Here is a 23,785-nt window from a genome sequence, read left to right on the forward strand (position 1 = left end):
GCTGAAGCACAGCTCCTCCAGCTCCCCAGTGACTGCCAGGGCTGGGCTGCATGTTCAAAAGGAGGTGGTCTTCACATCGTGCAGCTGGTGCTACATGAAATAAATGGGTTGCAGGGACCATATAATGAGCTCAAATAGGATATCCCAGTTGCCCAAGAATCTTGGAAATTATCATGGACTGTCTAAAAGACAAAGATGTCAGAATGTCACCAGAGGAGGAGATAACACGTGCTGAGGGACCCCATTATATAATAAACTACCACAAAATGAGATGCAATGTACCTAGTTTATTGATGGGTCCTGCTATATTATAGGAGTGCATCAGGTGGAAGAGCACCATGCCCAGTACATAAACTGGTGGGAGTTGGGTGGAAGAGGCTGATCACTGCTCAGGGACAGGCAGTTTATTTCAGTTTTGAAACTTTTTTCTTATCCCACGCATTTTATTTTTTTCTGATTTTTCTCATCTGTCCCATGGAGTGTTTGGGGAGGGAGAAGTGAGTAAGCAATTGTGTGGTACTTAGTTGCAATCTGGGATTAAAGCATGAAACGTCTGCATTCTAATGTGTACAATTCTGGTAGTAGGGTTTGTAGATTTTTTGATTTCTGCTTATATTACAAGGGCAAAAGTATTGGCATGGAAAACAGTGGCCAGAAGTAATTTTTTTCCACATAGGTTTAGAATGTAGTAAGTGTCATAAGAATTTTATATGTTTTGCTGTAGAGGAAACTGGTGCTTAGCTTTTCAACAGGGATGTTCTGTAGGTGGTTGATCAGACTTACTGTGTCTCTGGAACATGGCAGTTATCACAACTTTTGCTTCAATAAGTTTTAAAAGTAATATTAGTTATAATCAAGATGTCTTTTTTATTTTAGGAGGCTGAATATGGTGGGCATGATCAGATTGATTTATATGATGATGTAATTTCTCCATCTGCAAATAATGGAGATGCTCCAGAGGATCGTGATTACATGGATTCTCTTCCGCCATCTGTTGGGGATGATGTAGGTAAAGGAGCTGCACCAAATGTTGTCTATACCTATACTGGAAAGAGAATTGCCTTGTACATTGGAAATCTCACTTGGGTAAGTATCTTACTGCTGTGTAGTTGTAGACAGGGATTTTAATTATGGGTGTAACTACTTGTAAAATTTTTTGCTTTAAAATGTTTTATTTGAAATATTATGTGTATCACAACCCAGTTGTTTTTGTTGTTGGTTTGATTTTCTTCCATTTTCATTTGTGGTTGTGAGATCATTTTTCCTTTTACCTGAAATTCAGAGAGCCTGTCTGGAGTTGTTGTGATGTCTTAAAAATCCTGAAAGTCTTCAGTAAATATAAACTTGAGAGTTTCTGTCACATTTAAAGTGTTATGAAAGCATATTTGTGCTACCGTGCTCTTAAGGTTTTCAGAGAACCAAATGAAAGAAGAAAACTATTTTAAACTGTTAAATACTTCATGCCTGTAAACATTTCAAGGTTACTAAACAGGCCAAATTTTTCCTAAACTCTTGCTGAAGGTCTTATTTTAAAAGGAGGTTGCTCTGGGATTTTCTTGAAATTACTTTTCACATTTTTCCAGGCCATTTCCATCCGCAGTGACTCTTTCAGCATAACTGTTTTCAGGTATTTGTCTTGAGGCTTATTTCTCTGTCCAAGAAGAACAGGTTTATGATAACTCACTGAACTGTAGGTGCCCTTAGGAAAATTACTTTTATTAGAATGAAAGTACTTTAAAATCAATTGCAGTAAAGCAAACAGTGCAAGGACTGGTCAGTGCTGAATTAAGTTGAGCTTTTATCTGGTTACATGAAATCAAGTTCTTCAGGGCCCACATATGCAAAATTCTATTTTAAAAGATAAATTTAAAAATTAATTATTTTTCATTTCTGATAATTTCTTACTGTGGGTGTTTTTTTCATTAGTTATTACAGTACTTCAGGAGCTAATAGGTAAGTAAAGGACCTGACTGTTGACTTAAGTTGTCCCATTTTGAAGTACATGAATGGAATCAGCAAAATGTGCGTGAATTAGCTGAACTAATTGTTGAATTGTAAGATGAAAATGACTGCTCCAAGAGTCAGAATATATTGACAGCATGAATAAAATATTCCTCTGGATCAATTACACACACACACCCACACCCACACCCACTCAAAAATCCATGGAAAATTTAGTTGCCCTTTGCCTGGTGTTTTAGATAAGCTCTCATAGTTGAATATTAAAAATATTTTTCAGTGGACAACAGATGAAGACTTAACTGAAGCAGTTCATTCACTGGGGGTAAATGACATTTTGGAGATAAAATTTTTTGAAAATCGTGCTAATGGCCAATCGAAAGGGTAAGAACTTGGTTTTTTCTATATGTGGACTGAAGTTTGGTAGAAGAAGGAGTCCTCAATTTTCATAATTGTCAATCTTTGAACTGCTCATCTTAGCTTATTGATCCAGAAATGATTTGCCATGCAATTTCATACTAATGACTTAAGTTTCAGGTATAAATTTTTGTGATGGTACTGTGTGTCTCATTATTTTGTGAGTTGAAGCTCATTGATAATCTTCATATAAGACTATTTCTAAATGGTTTTTTTTGGTGTGGTGGTGATGTTTGTTTTTCCTCAGTGTAAATGCTGTTCCCCCAGCCTTCCTTATTCAATCTTTCTTTACATCTTTATTTTCTATTTGCTATTTAAAGTAATTGCTTGAGCCCATTTTTCACTGGCAACCTAAATTTCACTGCATGAATGTGCCTTTCTGCATCTTTGGCAGCAATGAGCACAGTGTATGAGTGTATGCTTAATAACTTCATCGTATGAATTCATTATGTAGTCTGTTGATTCTCTGCCAAAAAGCTGCCTTTGTTGGGATAAACTTTGATGCATCCTGTACTTGCTGTTTTGTTTCCTTCTTTTATGTCCTAGAATAAATTATTTTATCTGTTCTGAAAACTGGACTAAGACCTGTGTTGGTGTCTAGTTGTCAAGTATTCCTTTGCTTACTGTGTGTAATCTTTTTCATGAGATGTCAGGATGTCAGAAGGTGAACAAATTGTGGTGTAACTGTTTTTGTTTCCTTTCAGGTTTGCCCTTGTGGGTGTGGGATCGGAAGCATCCTCCAAAAAGCTGATGGATTTGTTGCCTAAAAGAGAATTGCATGGGCAGAATCCTGTTGTAACTCCGTGTAATAAACAGTTTCTGAGTCAATTTGAAATGCAGTCAAGGAAAAGTAAGCTTTTCTTAAGTGCTGTCTTGGAAAAGCAGAAAAAGTAGAATGGCAGGTTTTTAGCCCAGCATCTTGTAATTTCTACACAGTTTAAAATAGCCATAAAATACTTAGAGTCCAGGTAAATGAACTTCTATCTTTGTTTAAAGAAATCACTTCATACACTGAAGAGCTGCTGCATTCTGACAGAGGGTTGCAGCTTCGTGCAACTCTTGTCTTAACAGCTGTGGATGTTTTCTCAATTTCCTGTGGACATAATTATTTTAAAAAAAAGCTCAAGAGCATTTAGAAATTGAACATTTGTAGACAAACTGGACTAAATTCTAATGTGTGGACGGTCTGTATTTATGATAGAATGGGGAAGAGAGGTTCCATGCTGTACTTTAGCACCATGTCTTGTGTTGCTCAGTGTGGTGTTGGGCTTCATGGAAGGAAGGACTGGCAGTCTCTCCAATCCTCTTCCTTTAGTATGAGGCTTAGTATTTTAGCAAAGAATGTTTTCCTTCCCAAATGCATTGGGTTTGGGTACAGGGAGCAAGTTGGTGCTCATAAGGGGTCATGCTTTAGCACTGCATAAAACTTCAGGTCAAGGGTTGAAATACTTCACCCTATTTTGGTCGATGTAATGACACTTTTGCTTTGCCATTGCAGCCACACAGTCTGGCCAGATGTCTGGGGAAGGTAAAGCTGGTCCCCCGGGAGGAAGCTCACGAGCAGCATTTCCACCTAGTAACAGAGGTCGGGGCCGCTTTCCAGGTGCCATTCCAGGTGGAGACAGATTCCCTGGACCGGCAGGGCCAGGAGGGCCACCACCACCTTTCCCAGGTAGAGTTATGCATATATGGAGTTCCAGTCTTACATGTGTTTCAATATGGCATACTTATTTGGGAAATGATTAAGATCAAGGCAATTCACTAGTGAGCCATAATCAGTGTTTACAGCCAGATTGTGGGACTTGACTGTTCATTTGTTGATATTCAAGAGGAAGTTGGACCTAGTAAATTTGGTAGCAAGGCAAGAGCTTTTTTAGATACATTATTTATACTATGTCAATATACAGTAGCAAGTAGATTTGGCTTCAGTGTAGGGTAGTTGAGTTTTGTGATTTGCTATATGTGCTCAGAATTGCCTGTGTTGAGGAGTGTAAAGTAACTGATTTCCTTATTGTAGTACAAGTTTGCATATGATCAGAAATTCAGCTTTGATTCATGCCCACTGAGTGGTCAGTTAGTAGGCACTCGAAACATCAGAAATTTGAAGAGGAGATCTTCATGTTTAGTTAGGAATCTGATATAGAAGAAATACGTTCAACAGTTAGGTTTGCACTGCCATGAAGTTCGTTTTTCAGCTGACATGCTTTTTAGTAAATGTCATTCAGTAATAGATTGTCTACCAACAGTCCAAGGGACATAGTCAAATTGAAAAAACAGCTGAGAATCTAAAGGAATGTTTGGATACTGCAATTACATTACTTTCTCCAATACAGCTTCTCCCATATTTTTACTATATATTTTATCTTAAGCCCTACATGAATGACTAGCTGCAGTAAGATGTAATGTTTTCTTGCTTTCGTAATCATCTTGGGGGTTTTGGAAACAGCAGCAGGTGATTAAGTGATTTGAGGAGGGGAGTTGTCAGTGTACAAGTTAATGTTGTTCTTTTTAGATATCTCTGGATGTTTAGTTTCAATAGATACAGAACATCTGTAATAAGCTAAAAATTTTCTAAACTACTGGACCCAAAGCAGGAGTATGCATGTCTTGGACATGTCGCACAGTGTTCAGGGAGGAAGGGTTGGTTTCTTTTTTGTAATTGTTTTTTGGGAAAAAAAAAAAAAAAAAAACAAACTGAAGAATTTTATTTCTTTGTATTTATTCACTCGATTTTATTTGTTTGTTGTTTTTTGTTTGTTTTTATTTTAGCTGGACAAACTCCCCCACGTCCACCCTTAGGTCCTCCTGGCCCACCAGGCCCACCAGGCCCTCCACCACCTGGTCAGGTCCTCCCACCTCCATTAGCTGGACCTCCTAATCGTGGTGATCGTCCACCACCACCAGTTCTGTTTCCAGGACAGCCTTTTGGTCAGCCTCCACTTGGGCCACTTCCTCCAGGCCCTCCACCACCAGTTCCAGGCTATGGGCCACCACCAGGTCCACCACCACCTCAGCAGGGTCCACCTCCACCTCCGGGTCCATTTCCCCCTCGTCCACCTGGCCCTCTTGGGCCACCCCTGACTCTTGCTCCTCCTCCACATCTCCCTGGGCCACCGCCAGGTGCTCCACCACCAGCACCACATGTGAATCCAGCTTTCTTCCCCCCACCTGCCAATAGTGGCATACCCACTTCAGACAGCCGGGGCCCGCCTCCGACAGACCCATATGGCCGACCTCCACCATATGACAGAGGTGACTATGGGCCACCTGGAAGGTGAGTTCTTTTTGTCTAATGTGTTTGGGTAGCAGATTTTACTCCTCTTGTTGGAAGCATTTGATTTTTTTCCCTTTTAATGCAAATGTTAGGAACAATTATAAGTAGGGCCAGAAAGGATCCCACAGATCTTGTAGTTTGCCCCTTTTAACTTCTCCAAGGGATTAAATCTGAGAAACATATTTGCAGCAGGAGGAAAATCCTGAAATGCAACACCAGTAATCTCACTTCCCTTTTCAGCTCTGAACTGTTTGTCTTCGCTGTATTTGGCAGTGTCATCATTCCATGTGTTCTACATGTAAACTTATATATCATTTCTTATGCAGCAGCTTCTGGTTGTGCTTCTGTCTTAACTTGAAATTCTGACTTTTACCTGTATCATGGTGCTTTGCAGGCTGCCTTTTAAGAATGCTCTGGAGTTTTCCTTTTTGAATATGTGCATATGTTGAGGTCATACCATTTTCATCTTTCAGCAGTGTTGTTTGTCCCTTTTTTCTTCAGAATTTAATTAAAATTTAGTGTTTGTCTTAAAAGCCAGGTGTGAATTTACTGCAAGACTTTTACCTTCCTTTCCTATCAAGATGTTTCTGCTCATTTGGTGCAATCTTGCTGTGTTTGTAGCAGTGGCTTTTCCTGTGGTTAACCCTGTCTGTGACAGAGTTCTTAAGTCCCTGACTTGACTTGTCAAGTTTTTCACATCTTGTTTGAAACATCTTTTTCATCTGTGGTTTCAAGCATCTCTGTCTTGCTGCTGTTTCTTGATTTTCACCATATTTGTATTTGTCAAAAATTTTGGCATAAATTCTAAGAGACGATTTTACATAGTTAGATTTGAATTTTTCAGTAATAATCTTACTGCTAGCATGAGACACTTTTCTGGCTTAAAATGTTTCCTGCAAAGATACTGTGCTTTGATTCTTTTTTTACCACAAAGTTTAAAACCCCCAAGCATTTGTGTACATGTGATGTTCATACAAAAAAACCCTATAGAAATCCAAGCATTTGGCTTAATTGCCTAAAATATATAAGGTGTTGGGTGTTTTTTGATGGACTAAATCAAGGTTGTCTGCAGTTTATAGAATGTCTGGGGAGGGAAGGAGTGGGAATAGGACAGTATAACTTACTGTCCAGTATTTTCATTAATAATGTTGAAGCTATCATCCATAACTATTTAAATTGTCATTAATTATATATCATAGGCGTTTCACTGGAAATAACATGTCCATAAGAGAAAAATTACATATTCCATTCTATGGGAGGCACACGAAAAATAATACTCAAAACTCAGGGAGGTATGAATTTTTAGACATTTCCTCTTATGCTAAACTGGCTATAGGATCTTGTTCCACTTCTTGCAATTAAGAGGATAGCATTGCTTATTATTCTGCATTTTCTTTCTACCAGAAGAACTAACACTGTTCTAGAAATATCAAGCAGTGGGCCAGTTTGACAGTCTCAGCATTTATCTCTTAACACATTTCTCCAAATTTTCTATGTGACACAGAGACTGGCTAATAGGACACTGCAAAACTTTTGGGAAAATTTAGGTTTACTTCTGTTACTTTGCAAACCCTGTATAGGTAGCTGATAATTGAAGTGTAATGAGCACAAGGATTCTGCTTTATTGCTTCCTCCTTACTGTGACTAGTAGGGAGATTAAATTGGAGTACCTTAAACTTGACCAGAAATTTAAGAAAAAAAATTGCTGTAAAATGCTGACCTATCATTCAGAAAATTGAGTGTTTTAAAGATGATTAACTGTATATGTTTTTCAAAAGTTACAGCATTCTGGTCTTAGTTAAGATCTGGGAAACAGGATCATATAGTTCTGATTCCAGTACTGTTATGAAAATTTTCTCTAATTTTGCTCAAAGCTGCATTGCCTATGTACATGTATTTCCACATCCATTCAGTTGGGAATATCTATTTATGTACCTTCAAGGATTTTGTGAAAATTGTAAATATTTGTCAAGCACAATATTAAGTGCTGCCAAATGTTTGAAATAGATGGGATGAACAAAAAAAAAAAGTCTATTTATACAGCAATGTCTTAATTGTTTCTTTGGGGTTTTTTGTTTGGTTGGTTTGTTGGGGTATTTTTGGTTTTGTTTTTTTTTTAAGCTTTCAGGATTTTGTATTGTAACGATGGTCCTTAACAAAAACCAAACCCAGATCCTGCTTTCTTTTCTGTTTGTCACTGCTTAAAATTGCAAACTTGGATTGTTGAAATTGCAATGATAGCTTCTGAAGTTCTCCTTAACATTTTAAATACTAGTTTTATTGCTTGCAGAGAAATGGATGCTGCGAGGACACCTTTAAGTGAAGCAGAATTTGAAGAAATCATGAATAGAAATAGGGCAATCTCAAGCAGTGCCATTTCAAGAGCTGTATCAGATGCCAGTGCTGGTTAGTAAAACTCAATGTGTTTGTTATTCTACCCAACTGAAAAGAATTTATAGGATTTTTTAAAAATTAGGAATCTGAAAGAGCTGAAGCCACATTTTCCTGATAGAATGCTGAATGTAGATACAACTTATGACTGATTTTGTACTGTGCTTCTGTTAGTTTCTAGGAAAACCTTCTGAGTACTGATCAGGACAGTATTTTAATATTTGGTGTTAGAGTAAATTGTCTAGGTGCAAAATGGTAATACTGTTACAGATAAAAATCTGTTTTAATTTGCATAATTTTCTGATCTTGATCTTACATCATTTTCAGGGGACTATGGAAGTGCTATAGAGACCTTGGTAACTGCGATTTCCTTAATCAAACAGTCCAAAGTATCTGCAGATGATCGCTGCAAAGTACTTATTAGCTCTCTTCAGGACTGCCTTCATGGAATTGAGTCCAAGTCTTATGGTTCTGGATCCAGGTAAAACTTTCCTCTTCCATCTGCTCTTACTTAGAAAAGAGAAGGTGTGGTGCAGGACTAGTTTACAGAGAAGAAACTAAGGCTTGTAAGAAGTCAGTGATTTGCTGAGTTGCACAGGAAATGTGTGAAGGAACCAAATAAAGATTTCCTGAACCTAGGAAAGCTGCCTTTTCATTACCCTCTTTTCAAAATTGATCTGACTAGCTTCAATTTAGCTCTTAGTTTTATTTAGTGGTTTTGGCCCCTATTTTCCAAATGCAGATTAGCAGCCATGTTGTAGTGATTGTTTGATATGTGGTGCATTTCCCCTAGCTGATTTCAGTCATCCTCCATTCTGAGTATGTACTTTGACTTCTCCTTGCTACATTAGAAAGTGGGAGCCCCTTACTACCTGTAACTGAGTTCTTAGCCACCACTGTTTGTACCAGGCATCTTTAATGTTATATACAAAAACATACCTGCGTCACAATGAACAGATCCTACCCTTATACCTATTTTTGATCAAATTCTTACTCGTAAGCAGAGTACAAAACCGGCATGGGGATGGCAAATATTTTGAAGAAAAAAATTAATGAAGTAATTTCTTTTAGAAGACGTGAGCGATCCAGAGAGAGGGACCACAGTAGGTCACGAGAAAAAAGTAGGCGGCACAAATCACGTAGTAGAGACCGTCACGATGACTATTACCGGGAAAGGAGCCGGGAGAGGGAGAGGCACCGCGATCGTGACAGAGATCGTGACAGAGAACGGGACAGAGAGAGAGAATATCGTCACCGTTAAAGAAGGTGAGCATTTCTTTTGTCTTCTTGAGCTTCACCAACTTACTAAAAAAAACACTCTAAATTTATTTATACCATTCATGTCTGGATTTAAATATCCTTCAGTATGTACTGAATCACTTTCTTCTTGCAGCACCTGACATGAGCATAGGTAAGTAATAACAGGTAATTAACTCATCTTGAGAGGGAGCAGGTATTTTTGCAATTATCTTCTACATTCTGCATGCCATTTCTCTTATTTTGGCTGATAATAGTGTTCTCAGTTTTTATGAAACGTGATTGAACCACTTCTTAAAAAGGCAATAAGTCAGACTGTTCTCTTTTTAATCTTGAAAGATTCTATGAGTTTTACAGTTTCATTTCTTAATTGTATTTAAAAATACTAATTTTGTATTTTAAATTATACTTCTGTAAAGACTGTAGCACTTAGCCCTTCATAGATTGTGTGTGGATTATTTCAGTGTCCATACAGTTGTCCTTGCACAAGTGCGGTGGTGATTTTGTGGGTTTTGTTGTTTTGTTTTGTGTTGCTTTTATTTTATTTTTTTTCTTGGTGAGTTTTAGTCAAATTCAGGAAATATAACCACATTTTGCTCTTTATGTTATGAAATGTGACCTGTCAGTATCTTCTGCTTTCTAGCTAAATCCAGGTATTAACCTTCAGTAAAATTTATTACAAGTTGCTGCCCACCACCCTGATTTTTCAGTCCGTCCCCCTTCTGGTAGTAAAGTCATTTTCTGAAGACTAGTAAACAAATATGTAACACTGGAATTCTTTTCTGGTTGTTCACAAACTAACACGCTCTTTTGTTTCATGTATCTGAAGTCTTGTATGCATCAAATGTCTAGACAGCTAGAGTAGCACACTAAACAATGATTTTTTTCAGTGCACTGCTTTAAAATACATAGAAATGTTGACATTATATAATGTACCATTTTTAGGGTTGATTCCTAATTCCCATGATTCCTTATATTTGACAATTGAAAAAAAACCAACCAACCATAGTAGTGGCTCTCCAGTGGCCTTTTCTCTTCTTGAAAGAACTTCCACTACATCTGCACTGAAATTGAATTTTGTAGACATGCCTGTCTGCCCAGCTTCCATGTCTTACATTTAACTTCAGATTTAGTTTCCAGATTTGCATGTATTTTTTATTCATGGGAGTTCATTTATAGATGTTACAGAGCAAAACTTACAAAAGTCAAATAAAATGTAGTATAGTCCTAAGTGAAAATACAGTTCTGTATGTGTTAAATGTTAGTCTTTCAGTCAGGCTTTTTGTGTCACTGCCACTCCTCTGGGAGAGAACAAATTATGGTAGTAAATGCTCTAAGTGTGTTGAGAATTAAGTGGGATGTTGTCTCAGATTCATGTACGAGCAGGGGACACAAAAAGAAATAACAGACCTAAAGAAGGGGAATCAAAGGCTTAAATAGGAAGGTGAAACGTGGCAGCTGAAATAAAGTTGGCAGTATATTTCTGTTAGTGCTACTTTTTGCCATTAAAAATGGATTGGTAGAAATATTTCTGGAATTTAGTAAAAATATCAACTCTGGTTCTTAATTGTAAAATAAGAGAATGTAAAAATACAGGTATAACAAAAGTAAATGTAATTTCTTTTGTTGAACTGGGTTTTTGCCTTTTATAGTAGCTGCATATTTTTGATATTTGCAAATAGTTGTTACTAATAGAGGTAACCATTGAGCTGAGTAATGGATACGTTTCCAGAGTGTTTTCCTTCTGGTGGAGATGAGTAAAGCATACTAAAAATGGCTAATAGCCTGGAATGAAAAATGAAAGATAATTTTTTTTTAACCCTTGGCATAATTTACTGATCTAGCTTTGATTTTTGTGTATTTAGTGTTATGCACATAGATCCAGATTTACTGTGCCAAGTACAGATTTCCTACTCTTACCCCAAGAATATATGTCAAACAGCATTAGGTTGCATTTTATAATTTCTGAAGCATAATTTGCACTGAGGCTGTGATTTCAGTCTCAGTTCAGGTGGGCTTTATATTTGCAAGATCCTTCAGCTTTGTTGTGTGCTGGGATTTCTCTTTTCTTTCAAAAGGGGGACTTGGTAAGATTCCCTTGTGCAAAGAAAATAGGTCCTAAGAACTTGATTTAAATGCCAAATTTAGTATCCTACATGTAAAGTAAAGCATTTGGAATTTTTTTAAGTTAAATTGTAAACAGTTTGTCTTGTTTCTGTCTTAATGAAGAAGAGCTTTATTGTAGTTTTGTTTTTATATATTTATACACACGCACGCACATATAAAAGAAATACAGTTATCTCCTGGTTTGTATGTTTCATTTTCACTAAGATGTATGTTCCCATACATTTTTTGTTTCATTTTTTACATTGAATAATATTCATAAACTGATTTAACACTCAGTCATTTATAAATATCAACAGTGCTGAAACGAGTTTTTCCCCATATTACTGTGTTTTGCCAGAAAACATGAAGTTGCCTCTGTGCCTGCACCCTATGAATGGCACTTATATTTCTCCTTTATTGTGTACCTATAGTCATGACTGTGATACTGTACTGGCATTTTTTCCAAAATGTTACACGTCTAGTTCAGAAGGATTCTGAGGGTCCATTGTGAAAACTTTTGTGAACAGTGAAATTCTGTTTGTTCTGTATTACATTTATAGAGATGGCTTAAATTGGAATAACTTACAAAATATGTTTATAACAGCAAAACTTTTAAAAGTTTAGTTGTACCATATCAGGTATTTATTTACACTTCTGTTTGTACACTTCATGATTTAAAATCAAATTGTTGCAAGATTTTTGTGCCTTCACTTGAGTAAAACTTCATGTACATTGACAACCCATTCTCCTGAATTACTATAAACTGAATGCTTCTTTGGAACATCTTGCCTTTGCTCATAGAAAGCAAATATAATTATAAAAGATATTATTGTTTTAAATAATAAAAGAGAACAATGGATTTAAGACAAGTGTCTAACCTGTATAAATCAAAAAAACTGAGAACCCAATAGAACGATATTTAGCAGAATTAATGTGTACAAACAGAATAGTAATGTAACTTCATCAGCATGAGTCCTGACTTGTTAGGCAGAATTTTTTTTTAACTGAGAATCAATAATGTATTTCTAGCTGATACGTTGTCCCAATCTTAATCTGTCTGGATTTCTATAACTGCTGAATGTTAAGTTTTTCATTTTATGTTTTTGTTACTGGGTTGATTGATTATTTCCTATTTAAACTGAATTTGGATTGAATTGCAAAGACAAAACCACAGCATTGTAACAGTTGATATGTATGTAGACTTTGTACTCCATATTTCATGTTTATTCTCTGATTTTTCTGCTCTCAAACCACTGTAAGCAAAATAATTTGAAGTTTGAGGCTTGTATGCTTCTTCTGCTCTCAGATCACTCTGAAATTACTTTCAGCTTTAGAGTGATTGAAGAAATAACATGGTTAGATGTTTTTGTGTTAGTAGGAGGGGAAGTGGTACTGATGGCTTACATAGTACATAGTATTCATTATATTTTTGCTTCTCTAAGTTGGAACGGTTCTGTAACTGTGGTAATAACCACTTAAACATCAAGTGAAGTATGAAATTAGCCTTTTAAGAAAACTTGGAATGAATTGGCAAATGCTTGCTTTTAATAGGCTATTTTAATAATAAGGTTCTAGTTAATATTAAGCGAATCATGTGGTAACATTGTTCAAGACCTGGGTATATATACCTGTCTAGAATTATATCAGGTCTCAGTGTTGAACTATTATTAATATTGTTTACCTAATTTCTTTCTTTTTTTCTTAACTGTGTGTTTTATTTGGGGCTGGCACTATTCTTCTGTATTTAGCATTCACCAGAGAAATGATGCTTTGTGCATCTGATTCAGTATTTGCAATCCAGCATAACATGAATAGGGGCAAGCAGTGCCCCTGGTTTATGTGCTTCTTAAAATCTGTTTTAACTATTACTCTGGTGCTTTCCAGAAATACAGAGTTTGTCTATTAATGTTCAGTGATGAATTGATTTTCTTGACGGTGAAAAGAGGATTTCAAAAATGAACATAATATCTTATGCCACTTATTTTCAAATGAATAACTTTTATTACTTTTTTCCATAAATATGTTGCTGTAATTTTACTGACTTCTGAGGTGTCTGTAGACACACTTATATTTTTTTTCCTCATATCCTGGGCTTCTTTATTTGTGAATTCATTAGTTTTGACAAATTTGATCTGTGTGAAAAGTTCCCCAAGAAACTTTTACGCATATGAAATACAGTAGTGAAAATGTTGGTTTGCCAATGTTCTTCAAAGAATGAAAAAAAAAAACTTTTTTACTTTTGCTCATTGTGGTTTGAGAACTAAGATTTCTTTTTACCAAAAAAAAAGAAGAGACACATGTGGCAGCTTGATCTACCTTTTTGTCTCTCCCTCATATATGAATATGAAAAATACTTGCTAATAATTAATATCTTTTTAACCTGTAAACTAAAGATTGCATTTCCTGAACGCACCTCTCTCTTAATCAGTTAGTTTTGATGAATAGATAGGCTGGGATAATAGAAGAAAGATACCTGACAAGTTAGTTTAGGAGGATTTTCCCCCATGTAAAATTATTGATATACAGTCATGAAATTGTTGTTGTGTTGATCTTAAATTATACACTAAGACTGAGCAAAGACAGCAGGTAAGTACACTCAAAATAAGAGGGGGTAACAGGCAACAAATGTGAGAAGATGCTAGTGCTGATTAAATAGTCTGTATGTGTACAGTGAACAGAACCACATGAGTATCTGTGCTTACATGCTGAAAGACAAATAGAAAGTCAAGCTTGAAATTCCTTCTTGCTCGCTATGTTACAGCTAAAGCATCAGAATATCTGGGGTATTTTGTGATGTTCTGGCATGTAGGTTAAAGTAAAAAGAAATTTTTGGCTTTTAAGCTGGTATTTTCTCTGGGATTTTTTTGTTTGTGTATTTCTTTTTCTTCATGTATAGAATAAAATAAAGGAGAATTACATTAAGTAATTCATAGGAGCGTCTAGGATATAATAACAAATGTATCTTGTGCATTTTACTGAAATGTGAACATGTGAGATTGAAATCCAATCTCTGAAAATAAACTACTATAATAAAATTTGAGGGTTGTATGTATATACAGCTTTAAAATTGCTGTAGAATTTTCAAACTTTTAAAGGCTGTTTAAAGTTTTTATGTGAATGTTTGGATAATTTGAATTAAAGGGAAAAATTAGAGCTGCTATTGCAAGATGCTTTTGATATATATATATATATATATATATATAAGAAATTACTGGGGTTTTGTTGTAAGAATGTGTTTTTGTGGGTAAAAAAGTGCTCAAGTTGCATCTTGCATAAATATAGAAATGTTTGATCACTCAAGTTCTGGGATTTCATTTGTGCAATGTTCTGGCATAAACCCCTAACTTTTAAACCACAAAATTTCCATTCAACACTGAAGTCTGAAATTTGGTTAGAGTTGGTAAATTTTGCTAGAAATGCTGAGAAACTGATTGCTGTCTGGTGTTAAATTGTACAAATCTAACACATGCTTGGGACAGATAGCTTATGTATGAGCTTGAGGCAGATGGAAAAGATGCCAAGAAATACTGACTAGAGATTTAATTTTTTTAAATGTTTTTTGTTTCTTCAATATTCTACTTGCTTGTAGAATACTGAAAAAGGCTGAGCATGCAGGTATAATCCATACAGATTTATTTATTTTTGGAACCACAGGAGTTTCCAGTTTTGCCAAGATACAGTGGCAGAATACTTGGAACTGAAATGTACACTACTTTGGATTTTAGTTGGTCATGTTTTTAAAAATAAAGGCTCAGTGTGGCGCTGACCATCTTAAAAGCCCTATACCAAAAAGCATTAATCCTAAATTCACTTTATTGTGCATTCTTTAAAGTTCCTGTAGATCCATAAGTACCTTTACAGATATAGCAAATTATTCCCAGGAACTGAAGCTTTCTTATGGTAGTATTAAATCCTATATAGGGCACTTTGGATCTGTTAACTGTTGCCGTAGACATAATCAAGATCCATAATTCTAGCTGCAGCAATTGTATGATGAGAGCAGCAAATTCTGATGTGCAGTCTCACAGCTGTCAAGTACTGACTTTCTCCACTAGAAAACTGAGATTCTCTCCTGTCTGTTTGTGCTAACTTAGCTCACAGCTCCCAACGTGTTTTTCTTGTGGAGGTAGCACCTTGTCGCTTTGCTACTAATTAATTTCAGAAATACATAACTCCCATGGAAACACTGGCCTCTGGGGAAGGAACTTCCCCAGAAGTAGTTGTTGATGCATTCAGGACCTGGGAACAAAATCTGTGAATAAGAGAAGACATTTCACTTACTGATCGGGATTAGTTTATGTGCATACTATAGTGTATAGGATATACTTGGTTATACTTTGGAATTTTTAAAAGTTATTGTTAACAGTCATTTTGAGGAAATGAAGAAAAATTGCATACTTAGTTTTCCCAGCTTTGAAAATATTGTACTAATAGAAGAATATTTGACAGCTGTGTACTGTTGCATGTTCATGAAATTGCTTCTCTAAATGCCTTGGTTTTCAAATGAATAATTTAATGTGTTGGGTTTTTAAAAGACCTTGATTGAAACTATTTTGAAATTGAGTGTTGAAATTGTGAATTATTAATGAAATTAAGGTAGCTAATTGTTTTGTAATGGAATTCAACTGAAATCCAGTGTATGAAATTATACTATCCCAAGTATTTTGTGAACTCTTACAGTAATTAACTTTGAATTGTGTGGTTCCTTGATTTGCCAAAATAGATGAGAACAGGAAGTAGGGCTTGGGGTTTTTTCAAGGGCAAGGAGGTGAGGAAACCTGCAAATCTACATTGTATTAATTGAGAAGTGGGTTCTTGTGCATAACTGCAAGTGTGTATTTTTAGATGTGAACCCCATCCAGCTTGCCACTAGTCTTTTGAAGTACTGGTGTCGGATTCTGTGTGCTTTTAAATGTTACTGAGCTGTGAGCCATCCACTTCATTATATAATCAATTAATTACTTAAATGTCAAACCATATTAAAACTTATGTAAGTGGGCAGGTAAAAATGTAAAAATCTAATTGTGGTAAAATTACTTTAAATTCTTGTTCAGTTACTCTTGCAGAGTGCATACTTTAGCAAGTGTTCTATATAAATTTGGCAGTCAGACACAGAAGCAGTAGTTATTTCTTTATCATCAATACTTTAACTGTGAAGTTTATATTCTTTCAACTTCATTGTTCAACAGCATTAATCTTATTTTTAATTACTGTATTAGAAAACAACTTCAAATGAGTAGCTACTGCTTCTGGGTGTTTTATGTTAGTTAACATCACGGTGAAGTAGATGCACGAGTTGTGTATGTATAGATAAGCCAACAATTTTCTGTGTGTTTTGGGGAGTAGCAAAATCTACATCACAAATTTTGACACATTACAGCTGAAGGAAGAGGAACAGCATGCAAGACAAGATACATTCTTCAAGGAAAGATGCTTGTCCAGCAGTTTGCTTCATGTGATTGAACTGAGCCTGTAAGGATTCATGGATAATATGAACAGGAATAGATCTGAATAAAGCAAATCTGCATACATGGTAACCAGTAGCTCTTTTACTTTTTTATGTTGCTTAACTGTTTTATTTGAGGGAAACCTGTGTGATTTAAACCTTATAGCTTTTGCAACTTTATTACTGGTTATATACATTTGGCAATTATAATGTGCAAGCAATTGAAAAAAGTCAAGTAAATGCTTGTTTTTATAGTAGTTTGTTCATGTTAAACTGTTCATATAATGTCTGTACACAGCACCACTGATTACAGTAGATGTAGTGTTGTAATAAACTGTTTAATGGGGCTGATGTGTAAAGCTGTTCAAGTTATTTGATGTTTACACCTCAGGGAAAGTCATGTGTTCAGCAATATTTAAAGATAATGTTACAATGAAAACATTGATGCTGTCTTCAGAAACATCGCAATAGTTCTTGCCTATGCCTCAGCCTAATCTTGGATTCAGCGAGTTAAACATACTAATGTTGCGCTCTCCCACTCAATTTTGATACAAAAATAGGTGGTTAAGTGAAACCTTTAATTCTGTTTTGCTTTTTAGCAGTGTTTACCTAGGTGGCTTGTGAATTTGCTAATTGACTTATAAAACTGTAAAAACTGCAGCTCTCTGTAGTTGGTTGTTCTGAGGTGAAATAGTCCCAGGTCTGTGATTTTTAGCACACTGAAATTTTTATCTCTTATACAGCCTTGATCCTGATTGACACTAGAGTTAATATAAACTTAAACTGTTCATATGAACTTAAACTGCCCATAATAAGGGGTAGAAAGGTTAGGTTTAAAACACCCCAAATCCTGCAGTTGTTTACAGTTTTATAGTAATAGTGCTTGTGTGTGTTCCCTGTCCACCCCCAAGGCCGTAGCAGTCTGTACATAGTTGTATACATAGAAATGTGCCAGAAGAAACAAGATGTTACCATTTTTATGACTTCATGGGTTTGGTATTTTCTTAATACTTTGGGGTTTATTCACACGTGCATATAAAAGAGAAGGTACATTTGTATGTCCTTGTTCACCAGTGGGCAATATTTAAAATGTCTTTAGCAAAAAATGGCACTGATTAAATTTGTCAGATGAGGTTTTGTAAATTTACCTAAAAACAAATTAATGGAGCACTCAGTGAAAGTAGGCGTCAAATTAAAGAATTTGTTTTAAATTTCATCAAGTGTCAAATGCAAGCAAATTTCATAAAAGCTGCAAAAGATTCATTTCAGTCAGCCTTGCACAAAGGCTCGCGTTTAGTCTATTGTAAAATGTTATGTAACAGACACACTCTTGGAGTTGTCACTCGTTCAAATAGCTGCACTTAATGTTTTAAGTTAAGTTTCAAGACCTCAGATGGCTTTAAGAGGCAACTCTTAGAAGCCTCTTGATTTCTTTTTTACCAATTTTGAAGATTTTACAGCTGACTTAAAATGTTACCCTGTTCAGGAAAGCATTTAAATCTGTTTGGTTTTCCAGAGCGTATAAAGCATGTGCTTATATTTCATAGATTTCAAGAAATGTAAACATATGCTTTAAGTGTTGTATTTGCATATGTGAGTGATTTTTATGCTTTACTGAGTTGGGGCCAGTAGCTTCTGCAACTGCTAAAGTTTTGCATAAGCCTGAAATGCTCTAATATTTTTGGCACCTACTATTGAACCAGGTTTCCTGCAGCCAGGTTGATGCTGTTGCACTTGGCTACAGCTTCAGACTCGCCCCTTTTTCTTTTTTTCTTAAACTGTGTACCTCAGTTCCTCACGCATGGGATCACTGGTGTTAATTGAACTATTTGCTTCTGAGAAGATATTTCACGTCTTTGTTTAATCCTGTTTGAAAATGAAAACTGCCTTTAAATATTTTGTAAAACTGAAAGTTGTATCAAGCAAGTCATGAATCACTTCTTGCTTTTTTTGTGAATAGGTATTGGTTACAAACAGTACTGTTGTAACTTCGTTTTCTTTACTTAAAAACATTGTTTACTACCGTGTGTAATAACTTTAAGGAAGAAATTACCTGCCTGTAGCAGTTAAATGGGGAATAGCTAATACTGGAAAAGCAGCAGGTAAGTAGTGTTCCATTGCGTAGATATATGAAATTTTAAAATAAAAGTAACGTTTACAAGCATTTTATGTAGGAGCTGATATTTTAGTCCACATTGAAATAGATTTGAGACTGTTGCTCTTTTTACATAGATTGTCATTTCTCACTCACATATTTCCATTGCTGGCAATGGAAATAGCAGGGAGAGAATAGCAGGGGGTAAATAATGTAAGTTAAACAGAATGACCATTGTGACCTGAGAGATGAGATCCCTGTATGAAGCCCATTATTTCTGCCTATTCTCCAGATTCTTAGTTTTAACAGATAAATGTACTGTGTTGCATTTTAGGTAATACTCTCTTGTTGTAGTGAGCTTCCTTTGTTAGATTTTTTTTTTATAAAACAAAAAAGTGTACAGAAAAAATCCAAAGACCCTGATAAACACCAAAAAGGAATATGCCTAATGTACATCATGTGTAACTGGATCTGTAGTAGAATTTTTACCAAGTCTTGGTTTACTAAAGGTTCCTGCAATTTTCTGTACACGTGCAGGAAATGGCAGTTTGGAAAGTTGCTGAATGGTGGTGATGCCGTGATGGCTACTGCTGTTTAATATTCATTCAGTTGTATTTCATCTCCTTTTGCTGATGAAAGGATGAAATCATCTCTGAGGAAATACTTAATTTTTTTCAAATATTGAGTTTATAAGTAACATTGAAAATATTATCTAAAGGCTATGTCCTTTATCTTGAAAGACAAAACTAACAAGTAGTGACTTAGGGGTGGTGGTGCTTTACCAACAGATTTTGTTTTGATGGTTTATTTTTTAGAAGTAGAGGGTGGTTTTTTTAAAGTAAAATTTTTACAGGATTATGCATTTTGACAGGTCAAAGTACTTAAGAAGAACAACATAGCATTTTGGAAACTGTGCAGTCTTTCTTTTTTCCCTCATTCCTTTTTTGCTTTCTGTGCCAATATTTTTTGTTCTGATGGCATTTTGGAAAATGTTTGTCAGAACTTCAGATTTTTATTTACAGTGTGGCTTATAAGCTAGGATAGCTGTTGTTTTTTGTGTTAAACAAGATATTTTTATTAAGTTTAGACATTAGCTTTTTTCTTTATGGACTGAGTACTTTCTTGTTTTGTTCCTTTGAAATTGGTGAGGCTTAGTTTTTTTAACTGTATTTTTTTACCTGATTGTTTAGTTGCATACACAAACCCTTGTAAATGTTTTTTTTTCCTAGTTGTATGTGGATAATTGGAGATTTAAATGTTGTATATACTTGTCATCTGTGTTTCTAGTAAAATACATGGCATTCTTTGTAGAAATACCTAATTCCTGATTTTCTTTCCTTATCCACTTGCTCTTTGTGTACAGGTTAAACAGACATTGCTCCCATTTTTATTTATAGAATTTTATACATAGCCTGTTAAAATTGTCTTTGGTTCTTGTGTGAACTGAGATACAGCCTTAAATTTCCTGATACAATGCTCATTAAGATACTGTCAGTCATGTAGATTTAAATATAAAACATGCACATTTAGGACTGGTACTCTTCAGAGATCTGAGACACTAAATTGCTTCTGCATTGAAACTCTTCAAGATTTTAGAGAAGGAAAGTGCAGGCCAGTGTCTATATAAAAATATGAATTAATTTGAATTCTTTCTAAAATAAGGATTGTAATATAGAAAAGAAACAATGTGGATTCAGTTGAGATTCAAATTATTTTGGTAATTAACTGCACAGGTCTTGAACATAATGGTTGCAGCATGCTGATGAATCATGATGTTTATGCAGAAATACTGTCTCTTGCAATTATGATGCTTTGCAATTAATACTTCGGACTAGCTTGGGGTGGATGGGGGTGTTGAGTTGGGGTTTTCTTGGTTTTGTACTTGTTTTGCCTTCCTCCCCTTTCTTCCCCATACCCTATTAAGGTCTGACATCCCATGTATTTTTAGATTTCCATTTAGCTATAGAGGATAAATTTACTAAGGAGCAGTTTGGGGTATAGAAGCTTATCAGTTTGATGTTCGTGTGGGATTTGTTTTCCCCCATGTTGGACAAAATGCAATAAAGCTCCTTATTCCATTTATATATAATACGTTTGTTAATTCATGAACCCTTTCTGTAGCCCCAGTGATTGCAGTGGGTTCTGGGATGATGCATATGCCTGTGCTTAAATCTTCAAAATACACTAATTTTACAGAAGTCTCTTGAAAATAGTAAACATATACTTTTGATCCTGATGGAGTGGAGCATTTAAGTTGTAAAAATTCCTATCTATTCGTACCATGTAATGTGATTTTTACATAATTTCAGTAATTTAGAGTATATTCAATAGACTTCAGCCTCACCCTCTTGTACACAGTATTTTGTAATAGAAAATATTTTAAACTGTGCATATTATTATCACATTATGAAACAGACATTCCTTTGATCTTCATATGTAAGAAAATGAGGAATGTGTGTGCTTTTATAAATATAAGTGGTTGCAAATTCATATTCCTTACTACTGCAGTTGTCCTTTTTTAAAATAATAAAGAAAGGAAAAAAAAAAAAGCCAAGTGTTTTGAAGGTGAAATACATTCCTATTTGGTATACTCTAACATTTTTATGATGATTACCAGCACTGCTGACTTTCTAAACAAAAGGCTGTATTGTCTTCCTGTACCATTCCATTTCCTGGTTCCTGCTTTGCACAAGGATATATGAGTAAATATTCAAGAAATGGTTTGAAATACAGGAGGGGGTTGTCCAAGGTGGAATGCAGAATTGCATTGCAAAATATAAGGAAATGGATGCCTGTCAGAATGCCTGACTCCAAAGGATTTTATATATATAGTAAACAGTTCCCTGATGCTGGCAGGCCAAAGAGTCTGTTGAATACTGCAGTTTTTGGAGACCTCTATTTCTCTGCAAGGTAAGATGGTATCCTAGCAAATGTGGATTTCAATACATTTTCAGCAGAGGTACTTAAATAATCTGTAAATTTAGGGATAATTACATTTTTTTAGATGTTATACTTGAAATATTGCACAACTTTTAGCTTTCATAGGTTTCTTTTTTTCAGCCTTTAGGAGACTGTTAAGCAATTTGCTGTCCAACTTTTGTGTTGGTCTTAAACTGCAATAGTAGTTTACCTTGTATTGAAGAAATAAAGACCATTTTTATATTAAAAAATACTTTTGTCTGTCTTCATTTCAGCTTGTCTAATTTCTTCGCAATTCTCATTATTGCCAGACTTCTCAAATTTTCAGACATTAAAACTTGGAGGGTGGACATTCTAAGATACTTACAGCTAGATTCTGTGCTGTAATTACTTCTGAATCTAGAAATAGTTTATACTAGCTCTTATCCTTATCTGGACTTTTTAGAGTTTACAACCAGTGAGTAGTGCAGACTTTTTTTAAGCTAACCTTATTTTTCTGTAAAATACAGTGCCCCCACATGAAGTCTTTTAACTAAAGGGAATAAAATAAGCATGTACATAAAGCAATTTCAGTCTCTTAAAATTACATTTTCAGACTCCAACATCAGTATAGTAATGTTTGGAGCTGTGGACTTTCTCTTTTTGCTTTGACTTTACCTGGCAAATGTTAATCATTGCAGAGCATGTGAGTGTTAAACAGCGGCTGTAAAACAGCTGTATGGCGGGTTGAATTGCTGTCAGCTCATTTTGTGCCAAATACTGGTTTGGTACTAGTGACAGTAACCATCCTCTGATGATTTAAAACTACTCTTGATACTGGGGTTACATGGGCAAATATTTTAACTGTTAAAGCAGAACATTGTGTTACATAAAACACATCACTGTGTTACAAACACAAAGCCACTTGATTGCTGTACTGTGCCATTCTAGTGGTGAACTTCCATATTCATAATACTTGTCAAAGTTCATTCACTCTGGCACAAAACAAGCTAGATCCATTGTACCATCTTAGATTACTGGTATCATTTTCTATGCTGTTGGCTCCACCTTTGGCATGTGATGAGCCTCTGCCATTTGACAGTGGTAAGATTATGTGAGAACGCTGGTGTTCCTGTCAGAAAAAAATCAGAGTTTCAAAAAAAAAAGGTAAAAAATTTAATCTAATTGGCTTGGAAGAACAAACATTCATGACTGTGTTTAAACCCAATGTGGAACTGTACAGGTCTCTTTAGAGAAAACAAAATGTTCATTAGAAAATTAACCTGAATTTCTTGGGGCATCACTCCAAACTGACAGTAATGGAAAGAGCATTCACTTGCTCTAAAGGGCTCAGACATTATTTGTCCAAATAGCAAACCATAGGATAGCAAAGCCAGCTTGGCCACTGAGTTTACTGTACTGTGTCAGAATTCACTGTAACAACCTGAGTTCTTAATGTGATTATGTGTTGTAGCCTGGTTTCGACAACCATGTGAAAATTTGGACAGAGATGGAAGTGGTGTTGGGCTGTGGCTGGTGGGGTTAGGGGACTCCAGGCTTTCCTCTGGGTTAAGAGCAGAGGGGGAAATCATTGTGAACTCTTGATTCTGAAAGTATCTTCCTGCAATTTTCCTCCAGGTTAGGTGTTGAAGTGAAGGGAGACGACCCATCTTTGTTGATCAGCATCGTCTCCGATTTATTGATCAAATCAGTCACCTTTTATAATAGTGTTAATTAACTTCATGCATATTGCAAAATCCGAGCTCACGATAGGTTACAGAGAAAACTCTAACCCCTCCTTTTGTTTACAATACCCGTGGTTGTTTATTGAAACCAAAATTAGTGTTCTCACTGTGATATGAAAAGTTCTCAAAACCTTCATATCTGTTCCCAGAGCAGCCAAGGACTGTTATGAGAAGACTGTCTGAGAATCCTGCTGTTT

General features: G+C 35.6%; 1 protein-coding gene across 4 annotated transcripts in view; it reads left to right on the forward strand.

Moving 5' to 3' along the window:
* Nucleotides 1-22,115, forward strand: part of CPSF6 (cleavage and polyadenylation specific factor 6) — a 31,844-nt gene extending 9,729 nt beyond the window's left edge. The window contains exons 2-11 of one of the 4 annotated variants that reach the window (XM_059471507.1): nt 877-1,086; nt 2,240-2,343; nt 3,081-3,226; nt 3,875-4,048; nt 5,146-5,650; nt 6,850-6,942; nt 7,941-8,056; nt 8,369-8,522; nt 9,113-9,307; nt 16,785-22,115. In XM_059471507.1, coding sequence (XP_059327490.1) covers nt 877-1,086; nt 2,240-2,343; nt 3,081-3,226; nt 3,875-4,048; nt 5,146-5,650; nt 6,850-6,942; nt 7,941-8,056; nt 8,369-8,522; nt 9,113-9,302 — 1,692 coding nt within the window. In that variant the 3' untranslated portion in view covers nt 9,303-9,307; nt 16,785-22,115. The remainder of the gene's footprint in view (nt 1-876; nt 1,087-2,239; nt 2,344-3,080; nt 3,227-3,874; nt 4,049-5,145; nt 5,651-6,849; nt 6,943-7,940; nt 8,057-8,368; nt 8,523-9,112; nt 9,308-16,784) is intronic. The other 3 variants (XM_059471508.1, XM_059471509.1, XM_059471510.1) reach the window with 3 other exon arrangements.
* The last annotated feature ends 1,670 nt before the right edge of the window (nt 22,116-23,785 follow it).

The sequence above is a fragment of the Ammospiza nelsoni genome, chromosome 5 (assembly GCF_027579445.1).
Source record: "Ammospiza nelsoni isolate bAmmNel1 chromosome 5, bAmmNel1.pri, whole genome shotgun sequence".
Lineage (NCBI taxonomy): Eukaryota > Metazoa > Chordata > Aves > Passeriformes > Passerellidae > Ammospiza > Ammospiza nelsoni.